The sequence below is a fragment of the Miniopterus natalensis genome, chromosome 7 (assembly GCF_054644295.1).
Source record: "Miniopterus natalensis isolate mMinNat1 chromosome 7, mMinNat1.hap1, whole genome shotgun sequence".
Classification (NCBI taxonomy): domain Eukaryota; kingdom Metazoa; phylum Chordata; class Mammalia; order Chiroptera; family Miniopteridae; genus Miniopterus; species Miniopterus natalensis.
The window spans coordinates 31,547,147-31,572,092 of record NC_142087.1 but is presented as its reverse complement, the minus strand read 5'-3'; the positions used below and the strand labels follow the sequence as shown (position 1 = coordinate 31,572,092).

At 39.7% G+C, this 24,946-nt stretch overlaps 1 protein-coding gene across 1 annotated transcript in view; it reads right to left on the bottom strand.

Annotated features, from left to right (window-relative positions):
* DOK6 (docking protein 6) overlaps positions 1 to 24,946 on the bottom strand; it is a 183,048-nt gene that overhangs the window by 59,498 nt on the left and 98,604 nt on the right. The window contains exon 5 of the mRNA XM_087818901.1: positions 19,036 to 19,225. Coding sequence (XP_087675027.1) covers positions 19,036 to 19,225 — 190 coding nt within the window. The remainder of the gene's footprint in view (positions 1 to 19,035; positions 19,226 to 24,946) is intronic.

Here is a 24,946-nt window from a genome sequence, read left to right as displayed (position 1 = left end):
GATCGCTCCCTGGACCTTGGAAACTCTCCTTTGCTGCCTTGTCTGTCTGGCATTGTGCCTGGGGAGCTGACCTCTGCAGGCCGGGGCTTGCTTGCCTTGGGTTTGGGCAGAGAGGACACTGACAGCAGATGGGAGCGGGTGGGAGCAGTCGAGGTATTTTTCCTACCCTGTCCTGCCTGGCTCGGCGCTCTGGTATCGGCAGTCTTTCTTCTTCCAAGGATCCAGTTCTCTCCGGGTTCTGGTCTCCTTGTCTCTTCAAGCCGGGAGTGGGTAGAAGCTTCTCGCTGTTGTTAGTCTTGGGGTGCTTCATCACCCCACAGTGTTTCCCTGATCACGCCAGTGCGCCTTTAAACAGTTCCTACGCTGACTTCTTCTCAGACTCTTTGAGTAGGTCATTTCTTTATTGCTGAGCCTAAATTTATAACAAGTTATTTAATCTCTCTGTGTCTCAGTCTTCTCATTGATAAATATGGAAAATAACCTGTGTAGTATATCTCAGGAGGTTGCTGTGATGAGCAATAGCCTGATGGTGCTAATAATATAAGAATAATAAAAATTGAATGCATTATGTGCCTCCGTCAAAGCTCCTGCTGTATCCATTATGGAATAACTGAGGCAAAAATGGCCACAGCCTACTCCCCATCCTGCATTCATGTCCTTGCAACACGCCTTTGCTGCTCCTCCCATCAAAGGGGGCGTTTTTTCCACCCTTTGATTCTGGGCCAGGCCTGATGCTTGCCTTGGCCAATGGGAAATAAAAAATGAGCCTTGATCGGCCATTTACAAGGTGCCTGCGCACTTGCACTCCCTGCCACCAGTGAGCAAACCCAGGCAGTCTGCAGGGTGATAAGACATATGTCCCAGTCATGCTCAGTTCGTCACTGAGCCAGACGCTGCGCCAGTAGGATTCATCCTATCGGATCACCCGGTCTCTGGCCAAGACCAGTGGAATCTTGCCCATCTGAACAGAACCGATGACCGGAGATGAGCAGAAATGGTGATGGTTTAAGCCATTACGTTTTGGATGACTTGTTACAACAGCCACAGATAGCTCACAGAACCATTCTTTACAAATACAAAAAAACATGCAATTACTTTTAAATATTATGTCATATAAACGAATGATCTGTCTCATACATTATTAGTATCAATATGTTATGATGGCAGAAAAAGGTGCTCCTGGGAGGTCTCAGAAAGACATGCGTTCTGGAGTGTCCAGAGCAGCTGGAGCAGTTTTGCTCAGAGCGCAGTGCTGGAGTGTTGGAAGTAAAGTAGGGAGAATTTTTTTAACATGTGTGTTTTCATAGGCATGTTGGCCAGGTGTGTCAACAGATGAATTTGGGTGTTGCATATTAGTTAAAAATAGGAATTAAAAACATTACATGGCCCACCCGGCATGGCTCAGTGGTTGCGCGTCTACCTATGAACCAGGAGATCATGATTCAATTCCCGGTCAGGGCACATGCCTGGGTGGAGGGCTCCATCCCCAGTAGCAGGCATGCAGGAGGCGGCCGATCAATGGCTCTCTCATCACTGATGTTTCTATCTCTCTCTTCCTCTCCCTTCTCCTCTTTGAAATCAATAAAAAACACATTAAAAAAATTACATAATATGAACAAAAAGGAATTAGAAGGCAGAAAACAAATGTTTTGTGGACTATAGTCTTGAGAGAGAGAGCACAGGGTTCAAATACGTTGCGTCCTTGACCTAGAAGACTTCTCCAACTAGGTCAAAGAGTATATCCAGATGGAAGCTAATGTCACATCCTCTTGTACTTGGCACAGGAGGGTTAGCTCAGGGCTAAAACAAACAATATGACAGTGAATGTTGCTCAACCACTTCTCTATCCTGAGCCATGACTACCTAGGGAGCATGAGCTGACAGTGCGTAGTCCTTAAGGGATTCTCCAGAAAACTGTGATATTGATTAAAGTAAAGTGCTGCATTTTTAAGTTGGATGTTTGGTACATTTGAGATACATGCTGGTCTGGTCCATATTAAGTCTCTGAGAGGGGTGCCAAGGAGATGGGCATTTGGGGGAGAAAGCACGGTGGCTGTTTCTGAAGCTTGGTCCTTGATGTAAGGAATGTGTGTCCAGGCTGAGGCAGCAGGTGTACATCCCCCGCTGATGTCCTCTCTGTCAACGAGGAGTTGCTAGGCTGTTGGAAGGCGCTCATTAGAAGATAAAAGTTATAGCTTACTTGGGTAGTTCCTCCTTATATAAATATGAACCAAAAGTTCTAAGGCGTACATGTGAGTAGGATAAAGCCTCGTTTCTTCCCTGAAGGGCATACTAAGAACACCAAAATTCAGTTATGCAGCGACATGTAGACCATAACCTACAATTTTATTATATAATGTAGAATGAGATTAAGATCTCCATTGAAAAGAGGGATGAGACAACACCATATCTTTCTTCTGAGAGAGAGTTTTTGATTTCCTCCAATTTACCATAATATTCCAAATTCACATGCACCCTTGAACTGACCCTTTGTAGTCTAAAAATTCCCTCATAACTGAGCCTCTTTGTTCAAAGACGGGCCAAACGGTATTTATTCAGTATGTCCGCAGTTGTCACCAAAGATAATAAACTTATAATGATTTTTTAACTTATTCTAGTTAAAAACATAGGTGCTTATTTTTTTAGGTTGTCTTTTGTAGCTGCAAGAAAAATAATTCTTTAGTGGTTATTTTCTCTAATCTTCTGTTCTCATCAATAAATGTATGAAATACATACTTTAAGTAAATTTGTAAGAATGCTTCTGCTGCAATTTGAAAACTCCTTCCGAGGAAGCTGGCTTAGGAAAGAGCTAATATAATTAGCATTCTCTGATGGATGACAGTGTCAAGGTAGAGAGATGAAGATGCTCACTGCAGTTGGAGAACACACCTGAGCGCGTGCTGCCTGCAGCTGCCCCCTGTGATCGAGGGAAGTAAATTAAACTTACTCTTTTAGATAACCAAAGCATTGTTTTCTTAGTCTTATAATTTATATTGTCATAAACATACTTACATTGAAAATTTTACGTTTATGTTTATTTAAGTCTGGCCAGATCTATAGCTAGCTACCTTGGAACCTCTGCTGAGTACTTCATCAAGGCCCCCCTCCCATTACAAGAGGAGATAAGCCAGAAAAATAATTCACACTCTCCAAGTAAATATTTGGCTCAGGCTACGAACATCTTGAAATAATTAAGCAGATATTTTCTGTGCGCCTGCATGTGCCAGAAATGAATCTGCTTGTTGGACAAAAGACCGTTCAGAGAAGGACTTTAGGTGATATTCTCTATCACTTATTGAAGAGATCTGATGAGAACACAGGAGGCAGCATTTAAATCTAGACATTTGCATTATATCCTAAGTATGTGGGGATAGGCTTGTTTATTTACAACCAGATGAAGGCAAGCTTTGGAATTTATGAGGAATCTTTATGCCAGTGGACACAAGCAATATTAAAGACAAAAATGGTAAGAAAGTCAAGGTTGAATCTACAAATACATCTGTGGGGCAGGCTGTAAGGGTGTTTCTAAGAACAAAAGAAAGATCCCTCCTTTTTGCTTGTATGTAGTCCTTAATATAGGAATTTACTTAATCCACCTCTTTAGATTTTTAAACTATGTTCATTTGATTAATATCGTCACTCTCTTGCCCTAGCGGGTTTGACTCAGTGGTTAGAACATTGGCCCAAGTACTGAAGAGTCCCAGATTCAATTCCAACCAAGGGCACGTGCCTCAGTTGCAGGCTTGGTCCTGGCCCTGGTTGGGGCATGTGCGGGAGACAACCAATTGATGTGTCTCTTTCAAGTCAATGTTTCTCCCTCCCACCTCGTCTCCCTCTCCCCCCCCTCTTTCCCTCCTACCCCACTCTCTCAGAAAAGCAAAGGAAAAAAAAAATCCTGGGGTGAAGATTAAAATCAAAACAAAACAAAAAAACATCGTCACTCTTGATTAACTTATAAGAAATCTTCTGAAGCTTTGATTTGGATTTTAAGAAATAGTCTTTTAAGGGAACATGATCATAAAATCACCATGCTAACTATAATTCAAGAGCCAGAACCCAATAACTGTGAAATTGTATGACTATATGAAGAGACAAATGAGCTAAGTATTATGCCCAGGTAAATCATGGTGAAAGAGATGAAAGACTTCCAACCTATGAATTCTCACCTGATTATCAGGAAGTCAATCTTGATATCCTGGGCCAATGGTAACTTAGGTTTAAAGGGTCTGAACTCTGCATTCAGGTGTTCTATTTTTACCTTAGTGACATTCTTCATAGTCCTAAGCGAACACACTTAACATTAGAATTGACATAGGCTCAAAAGGGAAATGCAAACACTGAACTGTTCCTGACTTGACCACTTGTCATAAACTTATTACCCAGTAAGTTTCCTTCCAGTTAAGAAATTGGGAGGAAAGGATAAAGAGTTGAAAGTTGACCCAATATCATGATATTTTAACAGATACATACTGGAATGGAATTATCATGCTTCTCAATGTGTTCTACCTTTCAGTATCCTGAAATAGGATTCAGAAAATTTTAATGTCTAAAAGTAACACATTTTGGGGTTGGCGCAAGTTACTCTTTATTCCCTGGGGTTATCAGTTGATTCACACCATTTACTAAAAGGCTGACTATTCTCCAAGGTTCTCTGATATTTGCTGTAAAACAAATCTATGTAAGAGTTTGTGAGTTTCTTCTAGTAGCCAAAGGTCTATTCTACTAGTAACGCTACCTTGGTAGGTAAGGCAGGTCTTCTCAGCTCGCTCTTCCAGGATAAACAGGCTAAGGCACATGAGTTTTTCTATTTTCACTTCCATAGTACTGTCAGAATCAGCTTCTTGTCATTCTTTTCATCTTCTGTACGGTATTTCTAATCTATCTGGGGACAGTTTCCCTTTGCATGAATTGTATTTTTTAGCAGATCTGTAGTTCCTTTGGTGAAGGTCGGCTGTCCAATTTGGTTGGTATAAAATATTTTTATTTTGCATTTACTCTTGAAGGCTATTTTCACTAAGAATAGAATTTTAAGTAGACAACTATTTTCCTTTAATATTTCATAGGTTTTATTCCATTTTTCCTGGCTTTCATAACTTCTGTTAAGCTATTAGCTATAAACTACATTGTAATTTCTGAAAATAACCTGTTTCTTTGTAAGTCCATTTTTAAAATTTATCCATCTTACATTTAGTAGAAATTCTTCACTCTATGGTATGATGTCTTTTATTTTGAAAATTCTGAGCCATTATATCTTAGAATTCTACATCTGTCCAATTTTCTCTTCTAGGACTCCAATTAAACATAAGAATTCTCTGATTCTCATGTTCCCATCCAGCCTTTTCTTTATTTTCCCCCTGGATATTTCCTTCTGAGCTTTTCCCCCATTAATTAGTTATATCTTCAGATATGTCTAATCTGCAGTTATACACATTTAATTAATTAATAATGTTTATTGTTTTATGTATTGTATCGACCTGCAACTTTTTGGCATTACGTCTATCAAAAGAAGGAGTCCTACTCCACTTCCATTGAACCTGGGCTTGTCTTAGTGATTTACTTCTAGTGATCAGGATGCAATGCAAGTGACGCGTATACCCTCCAGTTTTAGCTCACAAAAGCCAGCTTCTACCAGACCCCATCTTTCCTGAGAAGCTGGAACTCAGTCATGCTTTAGGAAGCATAGGAGGCTCCGTGTAAGTGTCCAGCTTACTCCCCAGTGGAGAGCTAGATTTGAATGACATCAGCTTCCAGACATGTGAGCAAGGAAGCCTCTGAGATGTTCCTTCCCCACCTCCATCTGCCTCGCAAACATGCGAGAGAAATGAGTGAGCAAAAACTGCTTAGCTGAACCCAGTCAACCCTGAGAATGGTCAGAGATTGTGGTGATGATCATAATGTTACTACTACTAATATAACAATAATATTTTTTGCTGTTTTACACACCTGTTGGATATTCTCATTTGCTCAGTTTTAAAAAACAGTTTCTAGTGCTTTAGCTAAATTCTAAACCTTGTCATTTATCTCTTTAATTGCTGTAAGTGCATTTACCTCAAAGTCTGCAGATGGTGACTCCAGGATCTGGTGTCTCTGGGTTTGCTATTATTGTCCACTATTTCTTCTAATTTTGTTCTTCATGCTGTCTCACCTTGTTATGCTATGATTATTTTTTATTGTGTGATAAACTTTTAATTGAAATAATGTGAGCCCTAAAATGCACTTTATCTTCTTCCTGAGACAATTTATGTTTGCCTTCCCCAAGATCCTGCCATTGTAAATCCTGCACTTCCAATTAGAATGCTCACAGAATGACTCAGAGATGAAGGACATCTTAGTGAATTACAGCATCGAAACTTTATCTTTAGAATAAAATAAAGGCAGTCACATATCTTTTGAGAAATAAATGTAATATAAGTTAAGATTTATTTCTTTGCAATTAAAAAAGTCATAGAGCTTTGAAAATCCATTAATTCTAGAATTAATTTATATGGACATACACCAAAGACACAGAGACAAATAAGTTACAGTAGCAGCAGCCCAGGGCTTCATCAGTAGTGGAGGCAACAATGAAATAAATAAGTATAAAAATAATCTAAGAAAGTAAGTTCTGTAAGAGAAGTGGTGTGATTCACTAGAAGAGGGCTGGGAACTGCTAGTGAGGGCTTGGGCCACAAGAGTGGGTTGACCATTGAAGGAGTTACCTACACAAAGTTGTGGATAAGGGAGAAACACATAAATAACATAATATGAAAGATGGCTACAAGCAAGGATGTGTCATTGGAGACCAAGGTTAAGATCATCCACACCCTTTAATTGCCAGTTACTGTGCATGGATGCAAAAGTCAGACAGTGGAGAAGCTGACAGAAAAAAAATCAGCTAACTTGGAATACGGTGCTGGAGGAGAGCTCTGCGGATACCCTGGATCTCCAGAAGGATGAACAAGTGGGTCCTAGAGCAAATTAAGCCTGAAACATCACTGGAGGCAAAAATGACAAGACTGAAGCTATCTTACTTTGGGCACATCATGAGAAGACAGGTTTTTTAAAAAAATACAACAATGCTAGAAAAAAACCAAAAGCAGTAAAAAAAGAGGAAGACCAGGTATGAGATGGATTGACTCCATAGAAGAAGCCACAGGCATCAGTCTACGGGAGATGATCAGGGCTGCTGAGGACAGGCAGCTGGGGACATCACTCATTAGTGGGGTCACCAGGAGTCAGAGCCGACCCAATAGCACATAACAACAAATATTTATATTTTATACATATATGTATATATGTGTGTGTGTGTATATATACACATATATACACATATACATACACACACATAGAGAAAGAGGGAGGGAGAGAGACAGAGACACAGAGACAGAGGCAGAGACAGAGAGACAGAAAGATCATTCACAAGTATAATTATACACTATAATATCTTGGGAAGCCAGTAGCTATTATTATGCTTAATAATGTAAATGAGGTTATAAAAAAATATATAAACACCATCGATGCAAGGCTTATGTTTCCTTAATCACAGTTCCATGCTTAATCTTTCAAGCATGTTCTACTGGTGAGAATTAATGCTAATGTAAACTACTCATCAACCACATGGGGCCTAGGACTTAAGGTGTCAATCACATTTTGCTTTCAACAATTTAATTACGTTCTTTCCTCTTCTAGGATTAGGGAATAATTAAGGTCCAGCATATATTAAAACATTATTTTGTATTCCCCAGGTCTTAGCTGTTGAGATTTTGAGCTGACTCATTTCCCTTTCTGTCAGAGTCTAGTATGTTCACACCCATGGTCACCCTCATTCTCAATGTCGGTGCACCCCGGTCAATGCTGGCTTTGGTCACATTACAGTGAGTGGCAAATGGGGACCAGCAGGTGGGAGGTGAAGTATGTGTTCATGGTGATCGCTATTGGGCGTATCTGAGGGGGAGAAGTCATGATTCCTGTGAAAACACCGGGCACGCCTCCTTCATGCATGAGGTGAAGCTCCTGGCACAACAGAAAGTGATCACTGGCTCTGGGGAGTATGACACAAAACAGGCTTCCTTTTATAAACTAAATAGGGGCCTCATCCTAGCAGTGGGGAAACACTTTCTCTAACAGCTTTACCACCTTGTTATCTCCAAACCCTGCCTCATAGTTCCCTTCTTGATAAAATGAGCTTCATTGCTATTTCCAACTCAACGAAGAGTTTCTGCTTTCTGCTTAGAGAATTATTCAGCTCAACCCTTCTTGCTGCTGGGAATTGCCTGTTTCCCTCAGCTTTCAGTCAGCTGCTGTGTGCTTTACTCCACTTTTTCCTTCCTCCACCCAGTCACTCCTCAGTGTCTCCAGGACTCCAGGTAGACATCACAGGTCCCTCTGCCCTATTCCTGTGAGCTGTCCTGCCATGGAATTCTGCCATAGATGTCAGACAAGGCAGCTTCTGACTGATTTTAAAGAGCATTGAAAGAGTTAAATTTTTTAGAAGAATATACTGAGAAAACATTACTAACTACGTCTTATATTTCCTGTGTTTTGATACTTTGACATTAAGGACCTTGTTGATTCTAGAGATGCTGTCCCTCACCCCCACCCACCCAATTCCTAGAGACCATAAATAACTCACCTGCAAGCATGCTTTTTAAGTGCAAACCAACCAGTCCACAGCCCTCATCTCCAACTACCTGCTTCACTGGGCCCTCACACACCGGGTCACTATTCACCTGCTCTAATCACTCCAGGGCCAGGTAACCACCAACTAGGGGCAGCCCCTATGCCCCTATGCCTGATGAAAATTTTCAAACCAGCCAATCCTAAGCCTGCTTACCCTGCTCACAGTTCCTGGTCTCCCAGAGACCAACCCTGGTGCTTCCCCGTGTGCCCCACCCAAGCCACGGAGTGGCCCCTTCCCTTGGGAACTTGGAGTAACAAACCATCTTTTCAGTGGCAATAACCTTCTGATCTGTTGACCTCACCAAACCTAAATAATAGAACCTATTAAAACAATTACCCAGTACTCTAAGTAACATTTTAAAATTTATCAATACTTATTAGGTACAACATGAAATCTATTTCCCATATTTTCTACCGCTTTCATAAAATACTCTTCATTTCTCAAAGCTTATGTTTTACTCACAGAGAAATATATTTTTAAATGAGACAATGAAAATCAATGAATACTTTTACATATTAATCTTTGTATTATTACAAAAGCTTTTTGTAATGAAATATTGTATAGGGATTAATATTCAGAAATCTACATTGGATGCAGAAATATATGGATGCAGAAATATACGGGCTAAATTGAGTCAATTTCTTCGAGGCACAGAAACAGTGAAGGAAAATTTTCTTTAAAACCAGAACTCACAAGTTCATGTAAAGCAAGAAACTAAGCTATGTTTAAAATTCTCAACTGGTGAGTGGGTAAAGAACTTGTAGTACATTCATAGCACAATAAAAAGGAATGAACTCCTCTGTGTGAGACACTATGGAGAATCTGAAAGACTTTATGCTAATTGAAAGTAGCCAGACATGCATTTAAATGACATTCTGGAAAAAAACAAAACTACAGGGATAGAAAATCAGATCAATGTTCCCCAGGAGCTGGGGGTGGGGTGGATAGTTTTGCTCACTTGGTGTCCATTTGGAAAGGAGGAAGAATTCACAGGTTATTCTTAGAGGAAATAGCAAATTTAAGACACTATTCTAGGGAAAGAATCCTAAGTAACCAGAGGAAGACATTTTGGGCAATTTTGCAGAGAGTCTGTTATCTAAAGCAACTTTGAGTCACTGAAGGCATAATCTGAGGGTCTTCTTTAAATGAAACAACACAGGGACATTCTAAGATAGACTAGTGCAGGGAAAAAATAGGGTGGCTAGAGCAGAGAATCAGCAGAACCCGCACAAATAAAGACAAAACAAAATACAACCCTAGCCCAGCCGGTGTGGCTTAGCGGTTGAGCAACGAGCTATGTGATCCAGGAGATGGAGGTTCGATTCCCAGGCAGGGCACATGCCCAGGTTACGGGCTCAATCCCCAGCAGGGAGCGTGCAGGAGGGAGCTGATCAATGACTCTCATCATTGATGTTTCTCTCTCTCTCCCTCTCCCTTCCTCTCTCTGAAATCAATAAAAACACATTTAAAACAAACAAAAAATACAACCCTAGCTATTTTGGGTTAAGGTTTCACCACTTCCATAGTGAACACAGAAAAACACCATATTAACACCTTGTTGTGATGCATTTATAGTTTGTCGCTTATAATTACAATAATTGAAGGTGGCTGATGCTGAATTGCCCCATGGCTCTCATCCATGGTGCTATTCTCGGTTACATTTCTCCAGGTTACTCCTCAGGGTGGAGCCTTGCACAATAATACAGACTAGGTGGGCCTCACGTAACTGATTCCCCAACAATTTGGAAGGGAGGAAAGGATGCTTCCTCAGGGAGGCGCAATTTCCTCTCCGGGGGTGGAGGGAGTAGTCTAGTTTCCACTCTGGCCTCCCCAGGAGAAAGAAATTAGTTTTGAGCCTGCTAAGCAGGGTTGAAGGAAATACAAACAAATCCATTTGAATAGAGCTGGGACTGGGCTGCCGAAACGATCTTGCTAAAGCATTCCTTTTCCCTGTGACTAGACTTTTATATCTCAAATAAATTAGTTAACTCCAGCACAATCACTAACAGGTTTGCGGTCCAGCGCTCCGCTTGAATGAACTGGTTCCTGCCAGCTGCCTTAATAGTGATGCAGTGAATGCAAACACAGTGGCCTCAGAAACCCCGGGCACAGGCAGAGCTGGTTCAGAGGGGTAATGGGAAGGCAAACAGAAAGTCAGTGGGGGCGCGTTCAATGCCCGCATGACCCGCTCACGCCCTGATTCCACTCGCTTCACACACAATCCCTTTACAGAGCAACGGAGCGTGAGTCTGTCAAGCGGAACTCCAGAGAGAGCCCTTTATTTCCAAGACCGCAAGGTTGGAGGAATTCATCGCATCTGCAAAGCCAAGTGTCAAAAGTGCTGTTTCTGGTTGCTCAGGCCCGCGGTTAACTATGCACTTGACTGACAGTTCTGCCCCGCAGAACGGGGTGTGGGAGGTGGGGGCACCCATGCCTTCAGCTCGAAAAGTCCTCAGCACGTGCCGCCTTGTTTCTGATCATGCGGGCCACCTGATTTGTAGTTTCTCTTTTAAAACAGAAAACACTGGTGTCCTTTAAGTTCAAATGCTGCCTTGAATGAAATAGACAGCCACGGGTCTAATTCACAGGAGCCATGGCTCCCATCTGCTGCGTGCTCACTGCACGCCAGCCACTGGGATCCCATTTAATCCTCAAACAACCCCATGGACTGGGAAAAATTAGCCTCCAGTTTCCAGCTGAGGAAACTGGTGCTCCCAGGAGTGAAGAATCTCATACTAGGGAATCTTAACCCAGAGTGGATTGCCTGCGATTTCATGGTCCCACCGAAGACCACTTCCCTGCACGACCTTAGTGGGAAATGTCCACCGCCATAATGCCGGATGTCAGCTGTAAAGGTTTTCTCCCTCCAGGGCTTTCCCCTAAGGAATGGATTTTCTCAATTATATTTGTTACAACCAAAGTAGCAAATAGAAGGAAATATACAAAATAAGTTTCTGGGGCATAATTTCATTTACGCACACGTTATTCACAGCAGACCCTTCCTGATTCACGTAGCCTTGGAGTCATTCTGCGAGCCAATGAAAGAATAATTCAACTCACCTAAGTTCCTTATGTTTTGACAAATATATTCACCACATTTGGGAGGATGTCACTGCATACATAAACTATCATATGAAAATCTTGCTAAATATTCAATGATCAAGATGAATTTCCCTGCAAAATCTCCTCAGCTCTTTTGATCCATCTAGGTGGGATATCGGTGTTAATGAGCATCTATTTAAAACATCTATTTTATTTATTAAGGGGCTACTCATTTGTAAGGAACATTAATGGATCATAAATTTTACTGATTCTCTGGCAGCCATTTTTGAGCATAGTGGGGGTGACAGGCCAAAGGGTCAGTTTGTCAAGAGATTTTTACAAGTATCACATTTTATCACAATCAAGAGGCACCGACAAGGCAGGAAGAGGCTGGGCCATCAGCTCCTGGCGCTGGATGTTCACTATCTCCCCAGATATATGAGGTCTCTATGTGAAGAATGCAGCTGGGACACCCAGCAGAGCTTTGAATTAGGAAATACCTTTATTTTATATCTCAAATATCTAGTTTAAGTGGCACTCTCTAGGGAGCTCTGTCTCATAAATCCATAGCTGAGGCCTGTTCACTGTGGGAATCCTAAGCGAGGCGCATCCTGCTATGAGTATCCACAGATGCGGAATCTCCTTCCAGCAATATCATTAGTCTGCTTTCCAGGCGGTCACCCAGCATGTTTATAAGATGAGACCACATCACTTGCTCTTTTTCTGTCCCCCCTTTAGCATTGCTTGGGGGAGAGATGGATCACAGACCAGGTGTGTTAACTCCCTTCTCCACAGTGGGGTACATTGTTGAGTTTATAACTTATTTTTATGACTTTGCTCAGAGCCCTGGTGAAGTTCAGGGCCAAGATCAGCAGTTTAATTCCTATGTGATCCAGGTGTCAGTGTTTCATGGTGAGGTACCAGGACTCCAGCTTAGGCTGCCATCTTGGGAGTGAGTGTTTTTTAATTCCATTTGGAAAGGAAGGGGTGAGAAATAGGTAGATATGTTTAGACAAGTACAGAGCACCTGCCTTGGGGGAAATACTTCAACAGATACAAGAGTAAGCAGGTACAGGTCCAGGTTTTTGAGGGGCCCAAAGTTTATACAGTTTTGGAGGCTTTTACTTTAACAAGAAATATAGAAAAATATTTTATCTGTGTAACATGGCAAAAATATCAATCATGCATTTCAATATTGAGGTGGCAAGGGCCTCTTTTATTAGAGAGGGCTCCTCACGCCATGTAGCTCATTAGCATCTCGGTAAATCTGCCTATAGGTGAATCTGATACTTGTTCCAACAGAATTGCATACAATAGTCACAGAGCTCTGGGAAACACCTAAAATAAGTAGAAGAAATGATTGTGCCTTAAAAGATTTTTAGGTTGAGGTAAAACAGAAACAAATATATGCAAAATATGTAGAGAATAAAGCCACGGACATTTGCACAGGGTCTACTCTGTAAGCACCTTATTGTATATCTTGGAGCATTCAAAATAACATCAAAGTAAATATAATACCCACCACCTTAAAGACACACCAGAGTAAAGAGTAGCCCCCCCTTATCCCTCCAAGACCCCGGTGGATGCCTGAAACCACACATAGTACTGGACCCTACAGATGCCTTTTTCTATACATATATTCCTATGATAAAGTGTAATTATAAATTAACCACAGTAAGAGATTAACAATGATAACTAATAAAAAGAGAGAACTATTAGAATAGATCATATTAAACGTATGTGAATGCCTACTCCTGAATTTCAACCCAATCTTTCACCCCTTCAGTATTCTATGTTACAGTATATGGCCCCTATATTTTTCTGGTTGCTTGGACCAATTCTTGAAGTCATACATGATTATAATATATTTTTCTCGCTTTTCACATCTAGCATCTCTTGCCCAGATTATTGTTACAGGATCCTAACTGCTCTTGCTTCTGTCCTTACCTCCTACAGTCTTGTTTCCATACGGTATCCAGAGAACGGTGAGACTGCATCACACTCGGCCTATGTGCCCCAATGGCTTCCCATTCCATTCAAAGTAAAAACCCAAATCCTTCATCTGACCTAAAAGATGCTACTTAATTTGTATACTAATTTGTTTATTTTTTTACTTTCTTGCCTAAAGGGCTTATAAGCATCACGAAGGCAGGAATTTTTGTTTCCTGAGTTATCCCAACCACCTAGGACAATGCCTAGAATATAATATGAATTCCATAATTACCATATTTTGTCAGATATAAAGCACCAAAGATTATAAGACCCATCCTCATTTTATATACCACTGTGGGAAAATGTGCCAATTATACGATTATACAAAGTTTTCTTTACCACTTACATTTTTTGTATGTGTTGAAAGGCTCATGCTCACTTATCATGGATGATAGCATATTACTCTCATCCATGCAGAAAATATCAGTAAAATAAGGGAAGGAATGGTTAAAATGTTCACATAGACAGAGTCCAACTCTTGTGAATCGACCTAGAGTTATCAATGTCCTTTGTCTTTTCTCAAAAGACCATTTCACTTGCCACCAGAGTTAGTGCTACCGATTTCTTCATTAAAGAGTATGCTGATTTTGACTTTCAGATTTTCTTCCAAAGCACTAAAATATCTTCTTTAAGTTTTATGCTTGTTGGTGCATACTTTGTCTACCAGAAGGTGTTCATAATGAGTTTATAGACAGCACCCCGGACTCACTTTCCTTTCCCAAATGGTTCTAAACAGTTTCTTGACTAAGACAATGAAGAGTTGCAATTAAGCTGAAATATAATTAAGCTCAAGAAGGGAAGCACAAACGTTGCACTAACATCAGTGGAAGAGAAAAACATGAGCATCTATGACCAAGGCTGGGCACACGCAGGCAAGTGGGGACTACATCACTATGACCGCCCGGCGGCAACCAGTGAGCGATGCCATTCAAGATAAGGTGTCATGATAGCCACAAAATATACCCCTGCTTCAGGAATGTGGAAATATGTGTATCTTTTGAATGAACCCATCAGCAGTTAATAGATGAATGCTTCAACTGTTCTAAGAAAGCCAGACAAGAGTAGTCTCCTGTGAGCTGTCTTGGTGGTGTAGGTGGTGACCTGCCACCACTCTGAGAAGATCAAACCAGAGCTTCACATCTCTCTCCATTGATTTTTATCTCTTTGATTCTGGCAATCATTCCTTGATTTAATGACTATTACTAAAGTTTAGAAACTTTCTTAAGGAGAATGAAAAAAACCTAAAAGGAAGGCCAAACTGGTATTAGGATCCCTGGGGACCAATTAGTGAAAAGCAATTCACGCTCAAGTATGTGTGGGTTCAATAAAAATGTATTGAACTTTAAAGTTAATGGAGCAAAAGTTAAGATCAGAGCCTCCATTTCTTGGTAAGAACAGTTTCCTAAGTCATTTAATTAATGTTTTATCCTAGGGGAAAAAATGAGTCCCAGTATTATAGTAGCAAGAGGTTTACCAAATTAGACACAGGACTGAAAAAGAAAGGCTAAAAGGCTTTGTCTTAGCATTACTTTTGGAATTACAGAAAAAAAGTATTTTGATATATCCAATTTTATTACTTTCTAGGGCATGCAGTAAATATAAGTAAACGGCTGAAAATTGCTACCAAATGATATGTCTGTGCAAAGAGCTTTTACTTCTATGACTCAAGTGTGGAGAAAGCCTTCTGTCCTTGGCTTCCTTTAACCAGACCCCATTTACTGAATTATCTTCCAAAGGTCCCATCACCCAAGACCATCATATTGGGCGTGAGAGTTTCAACATATGAATCTGGGGGCAGACATAATTTAGTACATAGCAGTGAGGGAAGAACTCAAGTTCGTTTTCTCCCTTGTGGGTACCCAGTCATTCGAGTGCCATTGTTTCTTTTCCACATTAATATCCTCGGCATATTTTAAAAATAAAGGGCTCCTTGTGCAGGTGTCTATTTTTGAAAGCTTCATCCTGTCCTGCTGATTGCTAGATCTACCCTATGTCGACACCGTGCTGTCTGGATTATTTAGCTTTCTAGCAAGTCTTAAAATCAGGGAGTGCAAATCCATCAGGCAAGTTCTTTTCCAAATTGTTTTAGCTATTTTGGGTCTTTTGCATTTCTGTATATATTTTAGACTCAGCTGTCATTTACTTCAGAAAAGTCAGCTGGTATTTTTATTGTGATTACATTGAGTCTATAAATTGACTCGGAGGATTCTCATCTTAACAATATAGAGTCTTCGAATTCATGAATGTGGTACATATCTCCATTATTTTGGTCTTTAATTTCCCTCAGTCATATTTTATAGTTTTCAATATACAGCTCTATCACATATTTTGTTAAGTCAACCTATATTTATTTCACATTTTGATGACATTATAAAAGGTATTTTTAAAAATTTCCCTTCCAATTATTCATAGACTATATATAAAATAAAGTTGAATTTAAAATTGATCCTATGTGCTGAAATCTTGCTAAATTCAATTCTAAGTTCTGACAGCTTTTTGTTAAGATTCCTTCAGATTTTTTCCCCTTAATATTTTAAGGGTAAAAAAATTTGATTTTCATTGCTCTACACTCTGATTTCTCCACAGGCAATAATACTGGAGTGTAAATTCATTCCAAAGAATTGCACATGGTTAATTAGAGAGTTCTTGTATATCTGCTGATTCTTCGATGAAATAGGCACCTACTAACTCAGAAATGTTGCTTCAAGCACCAGGTCGTATGAGGACAGCCACTCTTTGCCCCGTGTCTGTACTCCAGTGTCTTGTTGCACCTTTTCCCAGTCTCTCCTGGCCTCCAATTCCTGACTCATAAGGGGGAGCACCGACTTCTGATTCTAGACTTTGAGTTTATAATGATCCTTCCAGCATTGAATGCAAGCTTCTCCCAAGCTTTCTGCTTGGCTTCTCTCTTCACACCTCCCATGTTTTTGGCTAAGGATATATCTTAGCAGAGCTCTGTAGGAAGAGAACTCTTCAGACATAAGCAGAAGCTTCATTCAGAAGCTGGAAAAGGGCAAGTTATGTAATTTCTGATAAAGAATAGGAAATTGTGATTCCTCAGTGCCCGCTATGTGACAGTACTGTGACGTGTGCTTTATATTCACCGACTCACTCACCCTCTCCACACACACCTACGAAGCAGAGATCACAATTCTCCTGGTGTAAAGAAGGAAACTGAAGGCCGAGGGGTTGAATTGTTAACAGTGACAGAGCTGCGATACGTCTAGTTTTCCCTGATTCCAAGGGCATGTAGGAGTGTGGGTGTCAACACAGTTTCTAGACATTAAAATATTTGTTCTTTAAGAAGTTTTTCTGGCAAACAACAACAAAGAAAGATTACCTTCTAAACCAAAAGAACAAGCAAGAAGGAAAACCAAACCAAACAGAAAAACCTTGAGGATTATGGACATTACCTATTCTGATATATTTATATTTTTTCATGCATCTTAAAATTATTAAAATCATCAAGATCATAGAAATCCAATTCATACTGAATGTCAAATAAGCCAAATTGCACATCAAATAATTTGATGTTTTGGTTGAGACATCAATTTTGAAACCTGTGGTGAGCTAGTATGTTCGCCTTAAAGACTTTGAAAGAACAAAGTAAAAACTAATGTGGACGGGTATAAATGACGTGAAAATTCTGCATAAATACTATAAAAGAAAAAACCACTTGTTTTTGAAAGTCCTGAGATACCTACTGACATGAGGAAACAGACAAGTTAATTAAATTGCTCTACATAAAAAGAGGAAAATGGGATACCCAGGAGAAAGATGCAGGCAAGGGGACCCTGGAGGTAGCGATGCTAAATAATAAAAAATAAACCATGCCCCCTCTCTCTCTCTCCACACACACACACAAAAAAAAAAATAAACCATGCCCCCTCTCTCTCTCCACACACACACACACACACACACACACACACACACACACACACACACACACACACACACTAACTTTTAAGTCCAGAAAAACAAATGTGTTATATAAATTTTAGGTGAGCAAATCCCTATCCTGTAACCCCTTTTTCAAAACTATGTAATTTATAAAATAGTGTGCATATCTGAAAATATTCATTTTCTTATGAGAATTTTTATTTCCTAGTAGGTATCTACAATGTGATTAAAATCACACTGTCAATATCTAGGCAGACAGACAGTTGAGTGAACTCAGAGCCGCTAAGTAAACCCAGGACTGGAGGCTTTTCGGGAAATCAATGTGATCGAGACGTTAATATTACCCTCATGCAAAAGACCTCCAGACTCATAAAATAATTTCTACTCAGATTGTTTTTCTCCCCCTTGAAAGCTTAAAAGACATCTGGTCTACCCAAGATGGATAGTATTAGAATCTGACTTTGAATAAGTACTTAAGAGTTTTGTATGAAGAAACTAATGAAATTAAAATTGCTACATCAAGTGCAACAAACCTTCACTATCATTACCTTATAATACCACAAATTCATTTTTGGAATGTGATGAATCGCATCTCCAGTGCAAACACTGATACATTAAACATCCTTCATGCAGAATCCTCAAACCCAGATCTGGTCTTGGAGGCATGATAACAGTATCACAAAGGGCCACAGCATAAACACATTAATTTAGCTGGTTGAAGTTCATGACTAAACCTTGTCTGTGAGCAATGATTGTGAAGCAAGCATTCATTTCCAACATTTATGGATTCCAGTTATATGCTGTGGTCAGGAAACCAATGTATTTGCCTTGATGTCCTAAGTTTAAAATCTGAGTTACCCATTCCATAAATTATGCATTTGCCAATATGTATTCAGTCATTCTGAATTAATATTTATACTTAACTAATGTTATGAACATAAACACCTGGATAAATGAATACCCATTAACTTATTTTAAACCTAAAAAATAATATTTAAACATTTTATATAAACCTTCTTTCAAAATTGTTTGCTTATAAAACACTCACAAAATAATGCCAGCAAGGACATGTTGAATTTTATAAGAATCCTGTTGTGCTAAAAATATAGTAGGATACAGGAGAATATTGTAATAGTATAGCAAACTGTAGTATTAGTTTGCAATACTAATCATGCAAAATAGTATTGCATGATTAACATACTTATGCAGCCAGTTTGATGCCAGCCTGAGACTGAAATGATTTTGAATAGGGTAATTAACCTAACCATAGAATTAACACAATTTTATTCAATTATAAGCAAGAATCTGGAGAAATGATGTGCTGGGTAAGCTCTACCCTTTAAAAAAATAGCGGTCACCCCGGGCACTGGTGGACGGAACCTTCCCCTCTGGAGTCGACCTGTCACACACCTCCCAGGCTTGGTCCTGCACTTAGGGCTTACCTTCCTGACTCAAAGGTGAACCACGTGGAGTCCCGCCCGTATCTCCTCAGGGAGCTGAGAGGCCACATCACCAGTTTGACCTTGGCGTTGTGGATATCCCAGAGATAGATATTCTCATGAGTGATCTGCATCGTGCATTCGCCGTAAATATCCAGATTTGGTGTAGGCATCAGGTACACATTGAACCGCTCTGCAAAGAAACAAAGAATGGAGAAAAGAGGTGACTGTGGTGGCACGGGATTGACTTGTCTACCTACCTACAGTCCTCAGAAAGTGGTCCCGTGGCCCTGGGGGGCATCCAGATACACTGCAAAACATGACTTTTTCCATATGGTGTATGAAAAAAGGAGTTCAAGTATGCTTAATCATTAATTAACTCAGTCATTCTACAGCTTTTTGTTGCATGCACTCTCTGTGGTGGGGATGAAATGGTTAAACTGTATGCTGGAAAGAAGGGTAAGAAGCTAAGTGGTTTCAGCGGGAAGGGTGCTTCCTGCCTGCTTCCCCACACTCCTTAAGTGGCTATCATATACTCAGATCCTAAGAGGGGTGTCTTACTTCGTTTAAGCGAGAATGTGCTCGTTTTCACCTCTGCGGCATGAAGCATGCAGTGCACACTCCGATGGCTCTCAGAACACACTGTGCTCACTGTCAGTCTCAGATCATTGCAGGTATTCAGATAATTGCAGAACTTCAGATGCGGTTTTGGTAAGCAAAACCAAAAAGACACAACTGCTTTCATTCCTGGATAGTTTATAGTTGAAACCTGATTATTAGGCAATCATCCCAAATCTAGCTTTATAAATTTGTGTGTGTCTTAAAGGCGACCATAAAATTCTGCAGCCTCTGGTCCCCCATTTAAATGCATTATATGCACTTTATTTTGAAAAATAAGGTTAGTTCCTAAGTTCCAGGAAGGGAAGACCTTGAGATGACCTCTAAGGTATCCTATAAAACATCCCGTTCCTGCCACCAGAGTCTTGGTTTAAAGTAAGTGGTCAATAAATACCGGTTAACTATGAATAAAACAGGTATTGCCATAATAAACACGGGCTGCAAGAACTGAGGGATTACAAACAAGTAATGCATCGCGATAACCAGAACTGTAAGAATTACCGGCAGATAAATCTTTATGAGTCTAAATTTAATTATGAATTGCATCAAAGGCAGTGCTGTTGAACAGTTACTGTGAAAGGCATAATGGGGCAGCTGCCCTTGGAAGAAGATGGGGATGTTTAGGGTGGACTCTCACCCGTCAGGAAACCTCGATTAAACACTGACGTTTGCTTGTACCGAGCCGGCATTGTCTGTATAACAGAAAGAATCTTTTCGGTGGCAGGTATTTTGCAGAATAAGGATTTGTTGATGTAAAAAAAAAAAATCAGATTCCAAATGGGTTACATTTACTTTAAGCATGACAGCTTGAAATTTAGTAACCATATGAACAATATTCATGATCAAGTGTCTAGATATTTTTTATGAAAATAAAGATTCAATTTTTTTATTTAGATTATCAGCTTATAGAACTAATATGTATATGATTTCACATTCATTTCCTAAAGAGCGGACTACATGACATAAATTCTATAGCTGAAAAAAGGAACATTGCCCTATTAATTACCTGCAATAAAAAGCACGCGCGCGCACACACACACACACACACACACACACACACACACTCCATAAATGCTAAAATTCTTATGTGAAACCAAGTAAGGTATCACCATTTAGCATTAAAAACATCACTCACATTCCCATCACAATTCCCACACCAATGGGGTTACGAGGAGTACATCAAAGGGGCATGATCTCATATAAGAGTAGAAATGAAACTTGGACCAAACAGAGTGACTCAGGAACACAGGTAGTGCCCAAACAGCAGTCTTCTTTCCTTTGGTCAAGACCCTTTGGATGAAGTCTAGCTTTTACATTTGGAACAAATGATGTGCCCGTGGCATCTGTTGTGCGTGGGGAAAATACTGTTGTAAAAATAGAAAGTAAAACATTCCTCCAAATTCCTTCCTTTCCATCACTTCCAGAGTCTGAAGACAGCAACCAAAGAATCATTGCCCAAATGCCAAGAAATAACAACACTTCTTCCAAAATACTGAACTAAATGAACATCATTAACCAATTTTACTACTGCTTAGGGCCGCAGTGACCCTTGATATTCACACCCACAGTTTGATATTTGAAAGAAAAGACAGCTGTAAAAAAATAATCCTGACATTGAGTGGCCCTCAGGCGATGGTACATGAAACATCGCAGAGGACTCAGGAGAACCATATTTCCATGAAATGTCTGCGTGCTCTAATGTTAGCAGGTAAAACCCAGCAATAAATGAAGACAGAAAGAGGGCAATAATCACAGTGGACATAGGAGAAAGCTGGAAAATAACAAATAAGTGGATTTAGTAAGATTCACATAATACAGGGCTCTAGATATTTACAAGCAAGTACAGAGTGGCTGAATAACTTGCCCCGAAGGAGTCCTTCCACAGCCAGCTCCAGGCAACACGGTACAGGTGCAAAGTACCTTCCCCTCGCCTGCCTTCAAATTTCCCGGTCTTCACACACTTTGTTACCTAGCAACTCAAATTAACCCCTTCTTGATACTGTTTAGAACGCTCCAATCTTCCTTTTAATGCTATTTCTTGCATCTTATGAAAAAATTATCCTAAAACATTTTAGTTTCAATTTTTAAATATTCAATCCATCTTCCCCTAATGGCTGATTTCCAAGGATTTGAGATTCAATTAAAAACGAGACTAATGTAACCCCGTAGAAAGCTGGGCACATAGAGATGAGGGCAGCACATCTATTACCTAGTAAATTGTACTTCCTCCAGTTCCATCATAATGGAAGCAAGTTTTCCTCAGTTGCTATGAATAATGTACTTTATGCCCTTAGTAACGTAAAGTGGGTGTTTTGCTCAAATTCGTTATGGTTTCCATTGTAAAGACCATTTCAACGTGGCATAGTTAAAACTGGTTCCCCTAAAATGACCTTTAAAAATTTTTGACTTTGTGAAATAATTTTATCAGGCAGGTGTTTAAACATCTCTCTAATCATGTCACTTTCTTATTATGAACCTACATTTGGTTTTTACTTCCTAGAGCACCAGTTTTCCGGTTTCCATGTGCATCAAAATGACCTAAAGGGCCTGTTTAGATACAGATGGCTTGGCGTCCACCATCCATCCAGACTGGGGCTGGATAATTTACATTTCTGCTTGTTCCTGGGGTAGGGAGTGGGAAAGCTGCTGCTCTGGGGACCACACTTTGGGAACTGCTGATCTGTGAGACTCTTCTTAGAATATTGCCAGGAAGCAGTAGCATTAGAGAAACCATGAGGAATACTTTTGAAAAGTGATGCTATTCGAAACTGTTCTCTTATCTCTGCTCAAATAAATTATTCTCATCTTAATTGACTCATGACTATATCAAGATATGTCAGTGGAACAAAAGAATGGAGAGAGGCAAGGAAAGAACAGAGGTGGATACAAGATTCGGTCTCCAATTCATCAAGATATGTATATTCCAACTATTTTCTTTCAAGACAATCAACAAAAACAATAAAAACATTATAAAGGAGCACTCACAGCATATTTCCATTATCAAAAAAAAAATAGAAAAGAGATTCGTTCTCTAAATAAAGATAATCTGAAACATGGATAAAAATTCTAATAATATGAAGTCTTGTGAAGACCACTGAATGTGTGGAAAAATAAATTTTTGAAAGGTTATGTAAAAAACACATTAGATTAAAATATATTCACATATATAAACTATAAAATCCTACAGTGAAAAAAATCCTAAGTGTATTGTCCATAAAATAGTATTTTGGTAAAACTTATAATGGCTGAAATATGAGAAAACATAGTTTTATTTTAAATGGCCAAAAACAATAACAAAGTAGAATATTTATTAAACTGATGTCCCACAAAGAATGTAGCTGAATCTGCAGTTGCATTTACAAGGGCATTTTTACGCCAGGGCTGGATTAAGAGGTTGAATGAAATAGATGGAGCCTCAGAAACCAGGGACGCAGGGTTACAGTCACAACCCCAAGAGCAGTCTCGAGGGGACTACAAAACAGGGTGCAGTGAAATTGAATTGGACAAGGTCTGGTGAGAAAGGGTAGCTACACTCAGGAGCAACAGCCCAGGGAAAGGAACAGTGAGACCCAAGCTAATGTGCAGGAGACCGAATGGGCCTTCAGCCCTGAGAGGGACAAAACCTCCCTTGCTCAGCCACCGAGATTTTAAATAGATCAAGTTTAGGGCAGGAACTGATTCTCAGTTCAGTGATGAGCTTGGAGGGCAGGTGGAGGTAAGTGGGGCTTGTCCTTCCTGCTATAGCAGGAAGCAGAGGATAGGAGATGGGGTTTCTGACATGAAGCAAAACCTCCATCCAGTGAGTAGAAATAAACAAAAGACAAAAGTATGATGGGCTCTTTGGCCAGTTTCTTGATATTGGAGACAGTTTCTTACCAATATTGAATATTGCAATCATGAACCTGTTTACTGCTTCATGTATTTAGATTTCTTTTAATGTCTTTCAGTAATATTGAGTTTTTAGTGTAGAGATATGGTTATATACTTTGATAAGTTTATCTCTGAGTATGTGATTTTTGATGATATCATAAAGGATATTTTTATATTTCATTTTGCAAATGTTTAGTTTATTGCTAATATGCGTATAATTATATAGATTATAATATATAACATATATATGCAAATTTTTGCATATTAACTTTTTATTCTGCAACATCCCTGAATTTACTTAGTTGTAGTTGCTTTCTCATAAATTTCTTGGGGTTTTTCAGCTACAGAATCCAAGCTTATTATTAATTTTTATGATTTTCTTTTCTTGTCATATTACACAAATTGGGACCTTAAGTAGAATATTGACTAGAAGTGGTGAGAGAGGGTGTCTTAGCTTATTTCCAATCACATGAGAATAGCATTCAGTATTTTACCTCCAAGAATGATATTTTTTGAAGATTTTTCATTGCTGTCCTATATCAGTTTGAGAAAGTCCTATTCCTAGGTTTTTGAGAGTTGTTTTCATAAATGCATGTTGTACTTTTAAAACCGGATGGCTTAAAACAGCAGAAAATTAGTATCTCATGGTTCTAGATGCGAAAGTCTGAAATGTGGCATTGGCAGGGCTGTGCTCTCTAGGGGGCTCCAGAGGGAGAATCCTTCCTGGTCTCTTCTAGCTTCTGTGTTTGCCAGCAACCTGTGTCCTGTAGATGCCTCACTCCCATCGCACGGCCCTGTTCTCTCCATGTGTCTTTACATCATCATTCCTCTGTGCATGTCTGTCTCTGTCTCCAAATTTCCCCTCTTTATAAGGACACGGTGAATGTCATATTGGATTAGGGCTCATTCGAATGATGACATTTAAACTTGGTTATCTCTATAAAGACCCTATTCCCAATAAGGTCACCTTTTAAGGTTACTGTGGGCTGCCTTAATTACTACTAATAGATATGAAGATTCTGCAAGTCATAAGAATTTAAAGTTTAAAACGAGTACTTAATGTATACTTTCTTGCACCAGTGTTATCTGAAGTCTAAGGATAGTCTGTGTGTGCATGTGTGCCCGCTTGCTCGCTTGCTTCTGTTTGCTTACTTTTTCCTGTACTGCATGAGATTTTGAGTCTATATAAAAACAGCTGGCAGCATTAGATAAAGATGATTAGGGCAAAGAATTTAATCGATAACTACTTTTATCTCAGCAACACACATTACACCTTTAAAAATTACTTGCACAAATGTTCGTTCTCAGCTAGTCTCAGAGTAAATAAGATCAAGCGGTCTGAAGAGTCAGAAAAGCAGCAGAGGAAAAGTAGCAAATCTGAATGTCAAAAAAAATGTGGTGGTCAAGGCTGAGTGGTGTGTTTCCT